The 17,112-nt window shown below is 36.0% G+C and overlaps 2 protein-coding genes across 5 annotated transcripts in view; both read right to left on the bottom strand.

The window, feature by feature from the left end:
- Positions 1-2,090: 2,090 nt before the first annotated feature.
- cdca5 (cell division cycle associated 5) lies at positions 2,091-9,291 on the bottom strand. Its single transcript, XM_079873086.1, has 5 exons — positions 8,970-9,291; positions 8,713-8,792; positions 5,261-5,323; positions 4,649-5,155; positions 2,091-3,161 (listed from the first exon to the last, which is right to left on the bottom strand). Exons 1-5 carry the CDS (start codon positions 9,022-9,024, stop codon positions 3,081-3,083), a joined length of 786 nt encoding a protein of 261 aa, XP_079729212.1. The 5' UTR covers positions 9,025-9,291; the 3' UTR covers positions 2,091-3,080.
- A 1,131-nt stretch (positions 9,292-10,422) lies between these two features.
- Positions 10,423-17,112, bottom strand: part of clip1a (CAP-GLY domain containing linker protein 1a) — a 47,747-nt gene continuing 41,057 nt past the window's right edge. For 3 of the 4 annotated variants that reach the window (XM_079872689.1, XM_079872690.1, XM_079872691.1), the window contains 9 exons: positions 16,850-16,970; positions 16,569-16,621; positions 16,344-16,461; positions 14,165-14,217; positions 13,905-14,022; positions 13,680-13,818; positions 13,472-13,524; positions 12,002-12,129; positions 10,423-11,578 (listed from right to left, as the gene is read on the bottom strand). In XM_079872689.1, the coding sequence (XP_079728815.1) occupies positions 11,350-11,578; positions 12,002-12,129; positions 13,472-13,524; positions 13,680-13,818; positions 13,905-14,022; positions 14,165-14,217; positions 16,344-16,461; positions 16,569-16,621; positions 16,850-16,970 (1,012 nt within the window). In that variant the 3' untranslated portion in view covers positions 10,423-11,349. The remainder of the gene's footprint in view (positions 11,579-12,001; positions 12,130-13,471; positions 13,525-13,679; positions 13,819-13,904; positions 14,023-14,164; positions 14,218-16,343; positions 16,462-16,568; positions 16,622-16,849; positions 16,971-17,112) is intronic. The other variant, XM_079872692.1, reaches the window with a different exon arrangement.

Raw genomic sequence — 17,112 nt, 5'->3', positions numbered from 1 at the left:
AAAAGGACAAAATTCCACTATTGCAAATCCCATTGATTTTCTTTGTTTTGTCTTTCCTGAGCAGTGGCTAAAATTTGGATACTTTCATCTCAGAGAAATCTAGCTTTCTTAAAAGTCTTTCTCAATACCTGACAATGTCTATTTAGAGGACCGGAGTGCAAAAGCTTTGACCTGACAGGAACTTCAGTTTATTTATCAGAGCTGCTCTGGCACTTTCTAAAGTTTCATAAAACTGCATCATCGAAAAACATTTTAAATGTAATTTATGATTCTACTAATTATTTGTTGCAAAACAATATAGAGAGCATGCTCTGCTACACTGTCTAACAATGCCATTTATTTTAAGACTGTGATCATAAAATAGTGCAACCTCTTGTACCTTTTTGCTTAAAAAGGCACATAAGGCTGTTTTAATGCTAATAAACACTGTAAAATACATTTTTCAAAAGTTGTAAATACATTATTGGAAGACATTTTACAAGAAAATACGGTTTCAGTCTTTCTACTTCAAAAAGTAATGTTTAATTGAATGCATTTCTTGCTGTTTCTTTGTAATTATTTGTGGAATTTACTGAAAATTGTTTCAAAGTCAGTCCTAATTTTTTTCAGTGCAGTTTTGACAATATTAAAAACAATATTCAACTGTGATGACCATATTATTCATAAGAGCCAAAAACACCTTTTTTGCTTAAATATAAGCCAGCACCATCTGGAATTTTAAGCTCGTATTATAAACGTATGAGCAGATCTCCAGAGTTTGCGGGTATGATGCGTTTCCTATTCGTTCATTCCATTCCGTGCTAGAGACAATCAATGAGAAATTGTGTAACACTGGTCAGGCACCCAGTCAAGATCAATGTCAAACTGCAATGAGATTTAACCTTCAGAAAAAACAAATGGACACACAGCTGAGCCCTGAATGAAGGCCAGACAAGGACAATCATTTCCCATCAACTTCCTCTTATTATATAATGCAGAATGCAGAAGGACAATGACTTCATTGCCAGCATGTCTTCAGGAAATATTCACCTCTCACTGATTATTGTTGCACAGCCAAATTAGATTTAGCAGTCCAAACGAAATTCTGTAATGTTAAGTTACATTATTCTATTAAAATACACATATATTTTTAATCATTTTTATCAAGCTCGTATATTTAAGTTCAGTAATTTCTCTTAAATGGCAATGAAGATTACCTATTAATTGTCATTAAAGTGAAATTACTGAACTTAAATATATGAGCTTGATAAAAATGACCATTCTAGAAGAAAATTTCAGATGGCACTTAGAGGCTTTTGCATCTGAACTCTTCTGTGTGTGTGTGTGTGTGTGTGTGTGTGTGTGTGTGTGTATATATACCTACACATACGCACTGTATGTATGAGATATATATATATATATATATATATATAAACTTCATTGATAAGAATTCCCCCCATTATTGCTTAAAGGGATAGTTCACCCAAAAATGAAAATTCTGTCAGCATTTACTCACCCTAGAGTTGTTCCAAACCTTCCAAATGTTGAAGATGATATTTTGAAGAATATTGGTAACCAAACAGTAGTCTGGCCCCGTTGACTTCCATAGTATTTTTACTATGGAAGTCAATGGGGACCAGAAACTGTCTGGTTACCAATATTCTTCACAATATCATCTTTTGAGTTCAACAGAAGAAAGAAACTCATACAGGTTTCAATTTTCAATTTTGGGTGAACTATCCTTTTAACAGCCCAGGCTAGACGAAGTTTGCAATTAAAGAGATTCACACTCTGTGTGATTCACACTCTGCTTGATCGATTGCACAATAAAACTTTGGGAAACACCATTTCGACACTCTACTAGCTGTAAGTAACTTAGCAACTACAAGTCAACTTATTCTAACCCGAACCTAACGGTCTACTTATAATCTACTGCGAGCTAGTTGACATATAATTGCAAATTAATGAAAGATAGTTGACATGTAGTAACTTATAGTTAATAGAATGTCTAAAGTGGAGTATCAAAATAAAGTGTAACCAAACTGTGTGATGGTCTCACAACTATTAGTCTCTTATTTCCCTCTCATTACATAAAAGATCAGACAACAAAAGACCATGTTAAATAAGACAACATTTATTTTAAACAAGCATAGCTCGATCAGTATAACAATCGATTTCAGCACGTCAACAGATCTGTCTTCACACAGGCACTGATCCACCGCAGCTGCATGTTATAGAGCAGTCAGGTTCTGCTATTGATGGATGGATTGTGTGCTGACAGACTGATTAATGTACAGAACCTCCGACATACCGCAAAACAAATGCTCTGAAATCATGAACATATTAACAATGGATGAACAAATGAATACATTGATGATCAAGTGCTCTCTAGTGGTGAGGCACAGGAAAACAGGACATGAAGCAAAGATGGCTCGCAGAACACAGCATACTGTTTCCCACTGGTAATCGGTTCCTATGTACATCTAAAAACATTTAAAATATCTATAGCTCAACTGATCTTGAATTTAAAGTCTATTAAAGTTTCAAAGTAAATGAGGCTTTATGGAATTGATCCAGACATAATTTATGAATATAAATGTAATATGAGAAGAGTATGATACCAGTGACCAGTGATCATCCCTTCTGCTGCCAAAGGATCAGAGGAAAAAAATGTTTATAATAAATTTGAATTTTACAATCTCAACTCCTCCAATATGCTATTTATTAAAACATTAGGCGACTACAGTTGTGTAGTGATGAAACACATTAACGCACATTTAAGGAACGAGACAAAAAAGGCCTACAAAGGGCTAAATGATTTTAACCATCTAATATGAGAAAGTGAAATAAAGACCACCTTCAACAATGTGTTTTTGATGGTGAAATCTCTGAATGATGACTGTAGCATTGTGAAATAATCAAATTATATAAGAACAAAACTACATTTGTTTGATCTTTTAAAACATGCTTTAATCCATCAAGATTTTGCAAGCAGGAACAAACAGATGACAATCAGCGTAATGAAAAATACTTAACCTAGAAGTTGTAAAATGTGACGTGTCCTGAAAATGTCCAGAGCGTGTGAAGCTCTTTGTGAAATTTCATTCAACAAACAGATCAAAACTTTCCGCTTCCTCAAACTCTGCATTCAACTTTGCGGCAAGAAAATCCAACTCTGACATCTGAAAGAGCAGGAAGAACATTAAAACAGGCCAAAGGGAATAAATAAGAAGTGTTTAATAAGGGGAAAACTTAATTTGGTGAAACAGAAATTACACAATTCACCTTTAAAATGATTGAGATGTTTTATATCATACGAAAGCTCATTTCTGCCACTGAATAAAAATATAAAAGTTTTTTCTTCTCTCAATTGCAAGTTTAAATCTCATAATTCTAACCTTTTCTCAGAATTCTGAGACTACATCTTGCATTTCTTTTTTGTTGTTGTTGTTGTTGTTGTTTGTTTGTTTCCGCCACATTTTATCTCACAATTTAGACTTTTTTTCTCAGAATCCAGAGATCAAATCTCACGTTAATAAACTCAGAATTGTGCGAGAAATAGGGCTAGTCCGAATACCATTTTTTGAGTATATATATAATACAAATATACATCGAATATTCGGAGAGAGGGGGCTGAACATATTCTTCTCTCTAATAAAGGCAGGAATCTCTATGTGTCTGTATGTCCGTTTGCATTTTGATTATTTCGAGAACCGTTCATCCAATCGACTTCACACGGAAGTGCAGTGTCGCATTTGGTGCAATATAGATGGACACGTGAGACGCCACACATTCAGAATTAATAAACTTAGTAAACTACAGAACAGCGCGAGCGGGAAGCGGCGCACCTCACGCGGGCAGGGCTTATGCTCCGAGAACGTACACTGTGATATAAAACGCACACACACAGGTCTGTTAACTTAAGCAATACTTTTAAGGTTGTCTAATATTTTTCTGACTAACAAATTACTGACACAGTAAAGGGTAGATTTAAATAAAGAAAAACTAAATTTAAATAAAGAAAAAACAAAATTAAGTTAAATTAAAAACAAGATTAATTTAGATTGATAATAACGGGTAAAAAGGCTAATACATTTTGTTTCTATTATTCTATTTTCCACAATGTCAAAGCAACGCAGCTTAACCCAAAACACAAGCTCAGGCATGCACTTCTGTCCACACACACTCCGCTGTTCTGCGCTCTAGCCAGAGAACACTCCTGTTGCAGGAACATATTAGGCGTCGGTTCTATTTCTAGCATGCACACGTTTTCCGCGTGGCTCGAGCTGCGCCCGCACCGTACCATACCGTGTCTCACGCAGGCAGTGTGCAAACTCCCAACCTGTTAACATGGGAGCCGAAAATCGGACAAGCCATGCAGCTGAGACGCTCAGGCCACGCAGCCAGTGTGTCGCTGGCCTTTTTCAAGCGCGAATGAGAACCGTTTCGCGGGGGATCCCAGGTGTGCAAAAAAAAAAAAAAAAAAAAAAAATCGAATATTCGAATGTCAAATTTTCAAATCGAATACCAACTCCCCGAACGAATATTCAGGTCCAGCCCTAGCGAGAAATCTCTCACAATTCTCAGTTTAAACAGGACAAAAAGTCACAACCATCTTCTTTATATTTTGATTCCATGGCACAAATGCTTCCCCGACTCTCTCTCTCACCTTAATCTGTTGAACACGCTTCCTCCTGGTGGTCTTCTTCCCCAGACAAACACCAGGGATGTTTGGATCCACTTCGGGAGGGTGTGATGCACTGTCGTCAGCAGCGGAGACGTTAAAAGACCCCAGGGAGAAGGACGCAGAGCCTAAAGGAACTATTCGAGATCTCTCCGTTTTACGCATCACCTCTGGTGTCTGCAGCCTCTCAAAACCAAACAGGGTCTCTCGGTCGTTGGGAGAAGAGGAAGGTGCAGGCTGGCCTTTGGGGCTTTCAAAGGACTTGTCCCCCACACTCAGGCGACTGTAGGAGCGCCGCACTTTTTGGGACCAGACGGGGTCCTGCTGTGGTTCTCTGGGCTGAGAAGAGGGCGATGAAGGTGGCAGGATGGGCGAGAGGACCACGGTCTTGAGAGCTGTTGCTACAGCTGGGGATGATGTCAGGACTTTGGAGAGCTTTGTTGGCACTTCAGATGAACGTTCCACATTCTCCTTGTTACTGTCAGACGGGGCCTTGAAGAACATTTCCATATGATAACATTATGTATTGCTGGAACAGTTTAAAAAAAAAAAATTAAAAAAAAATCATAAGCACGATATTGGGCTTGTCAGAATTACCTGAGTTTTCCTGGGTGCAATCTTCCTGACAGTGATCGAGCGTTTCACAGCCACAGGTGGAGCCTTAAAAGTGAAAGACATAATATTACACATCAATTATAAAGAGCTAAATCACAAAGTTTACTGTTGCATGATTCAGTAACACTTTATAATAAGTATAAAGTGATAAAGTACTTGTAAATTTACAAACTCTTAAATTATAAGTGTCATCTCTACATTAAAAGGCTCTGTAGACTATAGAAATAGTTCTTTCTTCATTCATTGTCATTGGAATTTAAGTTGTTTAAGTAGATAAAGCTTTCTATCCTAACTCTAAACTTGTGTATTTATGTATATTATGTAAAGTGTGGTTCTACCACACATTCATTTACTTGCATTTGAATAGATGTGAAAACAAACAATACTAATGTATAGGGGTGGAACGGAACATGTATTCGTATTGAACCGAAACGGTACGGGCGTCACGGTTCGGTGCATAAATTTACACGGAGAATACACGGTATAAAAATAAATAAAACGTGTGTGCAAATTAATTAATGTAATGCGGAACTACTGTTAGATACGTGGGTTCTTTAGGGACACCTAATCTGTAGCCCCGCCTTAGCTCTGAAGCAGGCTGCGATGTAAAGATTGCAATGCTGGAATATGTTGTGTGTGTGTGTGTGTGAGAGAGAGAGAGATAGAGAGAGGGAGGCGCGGGCGCGTTCGAAAAGTGGCAAAGTGTTTACTTATATTTGTGTGTGTGAGGCGCGGGCGCGATCGAACAGTGGAAACATAAAAACATACTCCGTCATTTTGTTTATACAGGACATCATTCAAACTGCAAAGTGTTTAAGTTACTGTTAATTGAAATTAAGGAAAACAAATATATTAATCTGAAATGTAGCAAATTAATTTTCAATTCATTCAGGTACAATTACCAAACATATCTCAAGGTCTTTTTGTCTTTTTATTAATTTAATTAATAAAATAATTATATAAAACTATTGTCAGTGCACTACAAATAAACTGGTTCTATGTTCAAAGTAATTTATTTTCCTTTGGTGGAACAGCCTGAGACATGCACAAGCCTTCTGCATTTTTGTTTTGCTTTTCCCTCCATTGTACCGAACTCGTACCGAACCGTGATGTCTGAACTGAGGTATGAACCGAACTGTGACTTCTGTGTACCGTTCCACCCCTAATAATGTATTGACACAGCATCTAAAACATAAATGATTAAAGTCATACATTACATTGAATTGGCTCTATCACTCTCTCTCCTCTCTCTACCTATAGCTGGTGTGTGGTGAGCGCACTGGCGCCGTTGTTCTGTGGCTGCCGTCGCATCATCCAAGTGGATGCTGCACACTGGTGGTGGTTGAGGAGAGACCCCTGATATGATTGTAAAGCGCTTTGGGTGTACAGTAGTACATATGAAAGCGCTATATAAATGCCTCATTCTATTCTATTCTATTCTATTCTATTCTATTCTATTCTATTCTATTCTATTCTATTCTAAAGTCGGCATGAAACGGAAGTTGAGATTGTAATTTTTTCCTTGTTGTGACGTATATCCGAGTGAAACGGCTTCTGAAATTAGAAAAAAAATGTAGGGCAGGGCTTGATTTCGTTCTTCGGGAATTGATTGGATCGTTGGAGATTGGGCGTTGCAAACAAAATGGAGGCAGATTTGAATGCCAGTTTACATTCAGTTGTGGAGGATTTCTCTCCACCGGACTCCCCCACCGTTACCCTCCCATGAAGGGTTTTTTATTGAGGAGCCCGGCGACGAGAACGAGGACGAGCAGCTAAATTTTCAGGCAGGAATCAGCCCATATTTATATGAGCCTCCCGCAAAACGAGACAAACACTGATAGCAGCACCCTTTCGCCATGGCACGTGACCGAAAGAGAAGAGAGGTCGTTTCGAGGGGGGAGGGAAGGGTAATGTATTTGATTAAAGATTATAAGGGTACATGAATTTAAAAAAAATAATGAAGTGCACAGATAAATCATTTATAATAAACACTACAATATTACATATAAAAAGAAGATTTGTCAAATTTGATTTCATGCCGACTTTAACTAGGGGTGGGGTAGAAAAAAAATCTATTCACATTTGAATCGCAATTCTATCTTCTACCGATTCACAAATTTCAAATATTTTCTAAAGTGTTACACTTCTTTAACTCCACTGCACTACTTAAAGTTATTGAAACGTTAGAGTGTTGTTAATTACAATAAGCCAGGAAAAAGGACTCGTCAGCTTAATAATAATGACTAACATGGGAAGAAAAACTAAATAAATTTCAAGATTTACATTTAATTCAGTGCGATTTTTCTTCTTCCAGACCTATTAAACCGTTTACTGCAGTCAAACAGGAAAAGTAACAAAACAGTAATTCAGAATTAATATGTATATTGTATCTATGTATATATTAAATATAATATTGTTATCTTGACGACTATATGTAAACATCTTTTATCTAAAATATCTTATTCAGGACAGTACAAAATAAAGAAATGCTTTTTTTCTAAATAAAAAAAACATGCATTTTGTATGATCACTCTTATTTTGTTCAAATAATGAACATTTTGTGTATATCGTCTGTGGAAGGTGTAGGACCATAAAATGTTTGTCCAATCATTACTTTCGGATCGAATTATACCTGCCTATCAACTTATGTATTTTCATACCTCCGAACACCTGCTAGCGCAGACATCACACGTCATCAGCGCATTTTATGCTATGCAGAGTTAGACAGACGTCAGTCACCGACTGCCAAAAACAAACAGCAGCCGCCTTATACGGTTGCTCCGGAGCCAAAACAACCAGCCCATGCTGCGTTCACACCATGACTACTGTCATTCGGAAAAGATGGAAACCAGTGACGTTACACTCAGAGCGGTTCGTGACTTGAATTTATGCGTTTCAATGCCAACACTATCAACGGCGAAATTAATCTGCAGCTGTCAGGTGGTACAGGTCAGTGCTCTTTAAGTTCTTTATGTTCATAATTATGTGCTTTGAGATATGAGGTAACGCCGTCTCTCCTGACGCTTTTGTTTGTTCCCTGCTGTACGCGTTGTTTGTTTTGAAGGAGGCGTGGCTTTAGAGACGCTCTGAAGGGAGGGTGGGATCTTATGCTTTCAAAGCTAGCTCGCTATTGCTAGACTCTCCAAAAATTGCCTACCCTACCTTTAAAGAGATAGTTCACCCAAAAAATCACTTACTCACCTTAAAGTTGTTCCAAAGCTGTATGAATTTCTTGCTTTTGTTGAACATTAAAAATGATATTTCAAATATTTCTAATATTTGACACAATATTACACATTTTTTGCATTCCTGTAGACGTTTAGCCTTAGTACTTTCTAGTGAACTCACACAGACAGTAAAATTTAATTGCAGTTCAAGTCACTATCGTTTTGGTTTCAAGAGAGAGACGGGGAGGATGTCGCTTGTGAACTCACCACAACTTTAGAGGCCAGATTTTCATCATTTGCAGACAATCTGCAGGACCTCCTTCGTGCTGGACTCTTTCCATTTGACTCTGAGCACAAACAACAACATTTGTGTTTTAAAAAGACAACAATATTTGTGTTTTACTAACACAAAGTAGAACATTTTAGTATCATAAAGTCATTTCGCACCATTCGGTAGCATTAGTAGCAGCCCCTGTTAAAAGACTAAATGTCATGCTCGTACACAGTAATAAGTTAACACTCACTTCTGATTTCATCGCTGCTTTTCCTCGACGTTAATCGCGTAGTTTTGTTGCTCATCTTGCGAGACAATCCAGATCCAGACACTAAAGCAGTAACGTTAAGCTAACACTGAACACACGAGAAACTTAAAATGCGACAATCACAACAACAGCAATGCTGCATGTATGCTAACAGAGCTGTGCCTGTGTTTTACGTACACTAAGTTACTCGATATCTGACTGTGTTGTATGGGATAATATCAAACAAAAACACGTAATAAAAAATGCCGTCTCTTTGGATATAAACGATTCCGCTCTTCTTTCAAATTCGCCCGCCTTCCCATGTAGTCGCAGGACATGGCGGATGCAAGGGGGTGGGGCTAAACTACTACTTCCGGTGGGTTAAAGCGTGTCTGCCTTCCTTTGGGGGGCGCTTGGCACCATAAAACCGCAGTCAAATATCAGGATGTTTTTGGTGATACTGTTAGACTAAAAAGTATATTTTAAATGTAATTAATCGGAGTGTTAGTTCCTGGCATACATATGAAAATTTGCCAAAATAATATCGCTGCAAAATGAAAAAAAGTAACAGGCAGAACGTGAACTCTGTTGAACAGAGCACAGAGAACATGTTTTCCTTTGAAATGAATATGTATTTCTTGATTATGTCCCTTTGCTTTTTACAATTTTTACAATTTTACAATTATCTTCTAAAAAAAAATAGATTTTTAATCAAAATAATTCTCTTCTCCGATCTCTTGACAAACCAATAAATACCCAATTGACAAAATTAAGTCCCTCCCTACATTTTTCATCAGGATTATGTTGGATATACTTACGCCACAACACCTGTTAGAAAAGCAACTTCTGTTTAATCCAGACTTTTCTTCCCTATTAAATAAATGTGGGACGGATCTTGATTTTGTCTAGCGGGAAATAATTGGATTGTTGTTGTTTGCTTTTGCTGATAATTAAAGTCTTTTTTGTTCAACAGTAAAATAATTCATATGCATCGATAAGTGGGATTTTTTCACTTGTTTTGACTTTGTCAGAATTATCTTTAATTTATTCTGTGGGGGAAACAAGCTTATATATTGTCAATGACTGATCTATGACAAGAAAAAAAAAAAGTTTAATCGCTAAACAAAGATTTATGGAATGAATTCTGAACTTGTCAGAACCTTGAATTATTAGTAAATTTTTTATTTAAAACTATAAAATGTAATACATTAATCGCATGGGTTTTTTTCTTTGTAAAGAACAGCAAACTTTAAAAAAACAAACAAAAAAAACATTAGTGACATAAATATCAACAATGTTGCTAAATGATATTCAGTATAAGTATTCAGTAATGCAAGTTATAGTTGAGTGTCGATGAAGTTGATCTTTACCGTGTGGCCAGTGAGGTACATAAAGAAAAAAATGCTTGGGAAAAACAGTTCATTCTTAAGATTGACAACATCAGACAATTGTATTTGAAAATGATGTTTATTGTGACTCACTGCTTCGTTTATCAGGCAGTTTCATTTTGGAAAAACATGTCTGGCTTTGAGAAGAGACAAATAGCCCTACGTTTTCTACAGACAGTTCAGGAAGTTCTTCAGGGCCATACACACATTTTTTAGAGCAGCACATTAGAATTAACATATAACACGACAAAGATTTTTTTTGCACTTAAAATATATTTTATGAAGTTTCTTTCCATAAGATTTTCCCCATTTGAACTTTATACAAATAAATGTCTCACAAACAACCAGGGAAACATGCTGACTTTACTGAAAACAGTCCCCCCTTCATACATTCCAGATCTACACAACTCATAATAAAGTAACAAAAACAGTAAGATGATGGTTACTTGTTTTTTTGTTTTTTTTTCCATAATTCTTTTTGGGCAAACGTTTTCCTAACAGTCATCCTGAAAGATAAGTCATTGAAACAGACACATTTACTCGTGTTTCTGTTGAGAAATAATGAAATTTTCACAATCCTAGAATAACTTATTATATTATTACTTCTCTTACAGTATCCAAACTCTGTGACGTGTGAAAGGCTGTTGAGAAGTCGAGCCTCCCTTCCACTAGAGTTCAGCACTGAAGTTCAAACACCTGAAACCAAAGACCTTTAAAGAGAGAACCGCAATTCCACATTTCCTGGCATTTACTACAAGGTACTTGTCAAGGTACTCTTACCTCCGAACAGTCATTCAGTGCAATAAAGGCAGGTAAAATTGCCACTGAGTAAACTATTGATGCTTGCTTTAAAGTGACTGAAAGGTTTAGGCCTATATGGTGGTAAACACACAAGTGAAAAACCACACACACACTCACAATAGTCTTTTGTGCACTGTTTGATTCAAGGCATAGTATTGCAAGTATAAATGCTGCGGGATCATGGTAGCAAAACCCTAGAAAGTTTGATCGTCGTTGCAGGACTCTGTCCAGTGGCCGAAGACCTCACAGATGTCACAGTAAGGTCGTTCATCGCTGGGACTGCCGTGGTAGGTGGTGTGCGGGGGGGAATCTAGCATCTGGTCCTGCGTGGGACAGTCTTCGGTGTCGTGCTGGTCGAAGCAGTCGCATATGTCACAGAAGAGACGGGGAGGGGGTTTCTTTTTAATCGCCGTCTCAGCATGACTAGGTGGAAAAGACAAGCTCTTAGACATTGTATAACATGATGAACTTATATATAATAACAGCTTCTTTTTTTTACCCAATATAAATGTGTAAAACAACATTTTATTTGCATATCAACATGATAAACTGAACAAGGCGAAACATGGATAACCCCAAGGTGAAATAATCCAATTCAAATCAATATATGAGAATTAAGTAATAAACCTTGAAGTAACACTCTTTACATTTAGGGAATACGCCTCTAGAAATGCATGTACACACAATGACCTTTTTGTTTGAAGAACTACAAAATCTTTATGTTAGTCAACTAATATAAAATCAGTAATTATAAGTTAACTGAGACGTTTGTGTTTGAGGATTAAATGAAAATAAATGAGTGACTCTTGGGATTGTATGCTGGGATTGTAAGAAATAAAAAAGCACCTGTTATGAGTGTCTATTTCGGTTGCACCGTTTCCGTTGAGCGCTGCTTCAGCCATCTTCTCTAGTTTAGACTTTAGGTCTTCGTTCTTCCGCTGCAGATCCACAATAACCGTGTTCAGGAATTCAACCTTTCCCAAAGAAATCAGCAAAGTCAATTAACATGATTCAATAAACCCAGAGAAGTTGCTTTTAGAGATTGAGACTCTATTCTGATACCATTTTAGGGCTGCACAATATATTGAAATTATTGAAATATCACAAATGTATATATCGCGATATGCATATCATTGACTGGGGTCATGAACAAAAGAAAAAATCACTCACTGCTCTTGGCTGATAAGAATCAGTATATATTTAATTCATACAGTGAAAACTAAGCTGTGTTTTATTTTTACATTTGATTATTCAGTTTCTGTTGTTAAATAAACCTAATGTAGGATAACCTGAAACCCTAAACCCCCGTGGTTTACACTGATGTTAAAATAACACTTCTTATACTACAGTAATAACAGGGATGATTTCTTGTCACAAAAATAATGTGAAACACGCATGTAGGTTATATCATTTTAAATATATTTCAAAGATAATTTAAGTTTATTTTACACACTTTAAGCATTATAGTATTGCATATCGAATTATTTAATGAATTATCGCATTTTTCTTCAATATCATGCAGCCCTAATACCACTGTTATGTAATATTGCAATGCCAACTTGTTAAAATTAGATTCCTATTTGTAGGATTTTTTAGATATCCGTAAATGACTAGTAATGTAAGTACCTAGTGGGGTTTTTTTATTACTTTTATTGATTTTTTTTTTTTTTTTGATTTTTTTACTAAGCATGGAAAAAATTTACATCAGCCTGACAAATCCTTTTGAGAGTCAAAAAATGTAAATGACAAACGGACAACAAGATTCTGACAAGATGAACAGTTAGGTGAATATTTGTGGCTTGATCCAAACATTGATCCAGCAAAGTCCAGTCTGAGTCGTGTTCGACAATCACTATCACTAAAGTTTTGCCATGAAATCACTCTGCTTGTATGCTTTCTTTTTTTTTCTTTTCTTTTTTTATTCTTAATTTTATATTTCAGAAAACTGAATAGGGGAAATAGTATGGAAACAAAATTATTTTTCCATTCAGTGTTAACTTTCCAGTTTTTTCAGACCTGGAAATTACTCAAATCAAATTCCATGCTTTTCTAAACTGCGTAGGGACCCTGAATTTAATTGTGCAACTTTTAAATTAAGAATTAATTGATTACATCAATAATATTAAACATGGTCAATGCAAAAAGTGTGTGAAATCCTTACAAACAAAAAAAATCTTTATTACTAATTTCTAGGAACAGAACAACTTTTTTTGCAAAATAATACTGTAATTGTTTGCCTAAGCAATGCTCACTCTTGTCAATGTCAATATAATTATGCCTTTTATGTGTGATAGGAAAACGGTCCAGTCTGCATACCTGATGCTCAGCATTCTCCTTCGCCTCCCTCCATGTTTTCAAGACTGAATCATCTGGTTGGAATGTAAAACACACATGCGAACCGGTCATGTAGCTTAAACAAAATCTATAGTCTTACTGAATTTAATTTGACCTTTAACCTGTGATATTTATTTTTAACTGATTTAATAGAAACATGCTGGTTTAAAACAACTGTGTGGAGTGGTACCTGAGCCGGTGCCGGTGACCTGAGCGTCAGCTAGACTCCTCTCCAGAGCCTTCAGTCGCTCCTGAAGCTGAGTGTTCTCGCTCTTGTGGGATTTCAGATTGGACTGAAGCGCCTGTGTCGTGTCACGCAGACCTGCTATCTGCTTGCAAGAACCACACACACACACACAAAAATTGAGCAAACCTGAAATTTGCACATACAAACTCTAAACCAAAAGGACGTTACCTCATTTCTCAGAGAATCTAATTCTTTGTCCTTTTCTGAGACCAAGGCACTCTGTGTTTGGAGAGATTGCTGAAGTGCTTCCTTCTCCTTTTCTGTCTCTTTTGTTAAAGTGCTTTCCCTGTGCAGAAGACAGATTGTATGAGTGGATTCTGCATCCATTAAAACAGTAATATAGGGTCAGAACGTCTATATTAAAACAATGAAGCAAGGACTTCTATCTATAGCAGTCAAATTGCTGTACATTTCCTGTACTTGCTTACCTCATTTTTATCTTCTTCAATTGACTGTTGAGGCTGTCACGCTCCTTTTTGAGCTGCATTAAGAGTGAACAGAATATCATATTTATGCAAAGTTAAAAGGCAAAATCCATATTAGTATTTTCAGCTTCTTTAAAAAAAATAATAATAATAATAATAAATAATTAACTTATTATAAAGTCTGGTGCACTTTTCAGCTTTTTCTGTCCAAGTACCACCCACAAAGACATGTAAACTTGTTTTGTTTTGCTTTTATGAGCAATTTAAGGGTGGATTTATCTGAAAATTAATAAAAATAAACTGGCATGGAAAAAGATTAACATCATATTTAAGCAATATTATAGTTTGCCAAATCCTGTGCAGTGACACTAATGCCTCAGTTGAAATCAGGTAAAAGTAATAAAAAGCTTGATTTCAGATTTCTCTTTGTGCCTATTCACGGCATACATGAGCGCCAAGTTAAAACTTGCACACTACTAAGTATTTGAGATACTTAAAACGCTGTTACTTAAAATGTAACTATGTATAAACCAAATATTTAAGGAAGCCTACAACAATGCATTTATTACTATAAATATTTTACATTTAAAATATAGCCACAAGCAGCAATTACCGGGGTCCAAGCACCAAAAGTTCATATGAACAAATAGGTGATACTCGTGATTTCCTTGTTTCGTTCCAAATATTATGTGTTTTTACTGCAAAGTCAACTTGAATCTTGAATCTCCACTGATACTGAGAGTTAGGGTTTGATGAAACACCTTACAAAAATACATGATAGTTCAAAAAGGAAATCATGAAATATTCAGCCATTCAAACTGATGGTAAAAATTAAAGACCTAAAATGATTTATTAGCCATCAACATTAGTATTACAGCCCTCATCTGTCACTCACAATTTGTGATATTTGGCATGTTTCCTCAGACTGTCCTGTTGGACATGTGCACCAAATTTTGTGAAGTTTGGACATTTACAAAATATATAATAGTAATTTATAATTAGTCACTATAGGTCACATCCACAAATACATCGGCCTAATTTGAAGAAACTTGACACATGTCCTCAGAATCTCCTGATGTCTGACGTTCTGAAGATATACGTGAATTAGTAAAAATGGGCATCGCCTGGCTATTTAATTTGCTCGTATCTTCACAACACTTTGACCAATCAAAATCCTTTGATAACTTTCCATAACCCTCAGGTCATGGTTGTCTAAGCCTAAGAAATGTCCATTTCAATGCGTTCTTCGTCAAATTCATTTGCATGTTATTTGAGAATGCTTTTACTAATAAACTTTAATTCTATAACTGTTTGTCGACATGCTCTTAACATGATCTGATTTGATTATTAAAAAGTAGTTTTTTCTGAAAATCAGAAGAAAGATGTGAATATATTGGCATTTGGTGGCGCTAGAGGTTTTGAGTTAGAGAAACCAAATTTGCTGTGGTTAATGTTCAGACTGTCCTCTAAATTTCATAACTTTCATGCAAGCGGTTCTATGGGCTGCTATAGACTCAATGGCGAGAGGAGGAGGAAACTAACAATAACAAGCCTTTGGTGCTTTCTGCTATTAATAATAATAATAAATCTGAGCAAAAACAATAGGGTTTCATGGTTCATGCTCAAACCCCAAATACAGGAGAAACTCGAAAAATTTGAATATTTATAATATTTTATATAATCAAAAGTTCATGTATTTCAGTAATTCAAATTAAAAGGTGAAACTAATATATTTAGAATATATATTACTATATACATATGCATGATTATACTTTTCAGAGGGCCGACATTTCTGTATTTAAAATCCTTTTTTTATTTTTTTTATTGATTTCATGTAATATTCAAATTTTATGAGATTTTGAATTTGGGGTTTTCATAAGCTGTAAGCCAATATCATCAAAATAAGAACTTTTGCATGATATTCTAATTTTTCGAGTTTCATCTGTAAGAAACCCCTACAAATACAATAGGATTCCAGCATTTTGTTCTTGGACCCCTTAATAATTTCTGCCCATTACTTTAAAGCCAGCTCTTGATTGCATAAAGCCACCAAATTAACTTACTTTGGATGTTAAAATATGTTCTCAAACTGGGATAACCACTGTGTAGTGTGTGAAAATTCTTCTCAAATATCATTAAGAAAAAACAAAAACAAAAAAGATTATGTAAACAGCCATAATACCTCATTTCTCAGAGAGTCTAATTCTTTGTCCTTTTCTGAGATCAAGGCACTCTGTGTTTGGAGAGATTGCTGAAGTGCTGCTTTCTCCTTCTCTGATTCACTTGTTAAAGTGCTTTCCCTGTGCAGAAGACAGATCGTATGATGTGTGAATTCTGCATTCATTTGGAGGTTGAAACAAAGTCCCTCTATACATGACGCCATTACAAACAAGTTCTGTTTCCTTACCTCATTTTCATCTCCTTCAACTGATCATTGAGGTTGTCACACTCCTTTTTGAGCTGCATTAAGAGTGAATAACATTTAGGGCTTTCAGCTATCAAATTAGCACATTAATCATCACAACATAGCCTTACAGTGATTTAAGGCATAAAATATTTACATTAAACATGCACAACATCAGCATTAAAAACGACCAAAAATGAATTCAGCTCAATTATCTGGACACTGAATATGATGCAAGTCAAAATCAAATCAATGAAATGACACACATTATACAGTGAACATACATTTAGTAGAATGTTACTGTCTTTGTGGCTGCTGGCAAGGTCCATGGTTAGCTTTTCCTTCTCATTTTTCAGAGCATCCACTGCCTGGGTTTTTTCAGCATCTGCTTGTTTTAACTCCTCACTGAAACACAACCAGCATTTATTCAAACAACACACAGAGACACACAACAGTGTGAAGGATTCTTACACCACTTCTAAAAACCACTAGAAATAAAAGCAGTTGTCAACGATTCTCCAACCTGTCCTAGAAAGCTGTAGTGCGC

The sequence above is a fragment of the Squalius cephalus genome (assembly GCF_949319135.1).
Source record: "Squalius cephalus genome assembly, chromosome: 5".
In the NCBI taxonomy this organism is placed as follows: Eukaryota; Metazoa; Chordata; class Actinopteri; order Cypriniformes; family Leuciscidae; genus Squalius; species Squalius cephalus.
The sequence above is the reverse complement of the archived record's forward strand: the minus strand, read 5'-3'. Positions and strand labels throughout refer to the sequence as shown.

What these genes read in the sequence shown, in the direction of transcription:
- cdca5 (XM_079873086.1), bottom strand. Translation starts at nt 9,024, where the DNA reads ATGAGCAACAAAACTACGCGATTAACGTCGAGGAAAAGCAGCGATGAA. An exon ending in TTGCACCCAGGAAAACTCAG is followed by an intron (nt 5,156 to 5,260) that starts GTAATTCTGACA and finishes ATGTTCTTCAAG; the next exon opens with GCCCCGTCTGACAGTAACAA. An exon ending in AGCGTGTTCAACAGATTAAG is followed by an intron (nt 3,162 to 4,648) that starts GTGAGAGAGAGA and finishes CTGCTCTTTCAG; the next exon opens with ATGTCAGAGTTGGATTTTCT.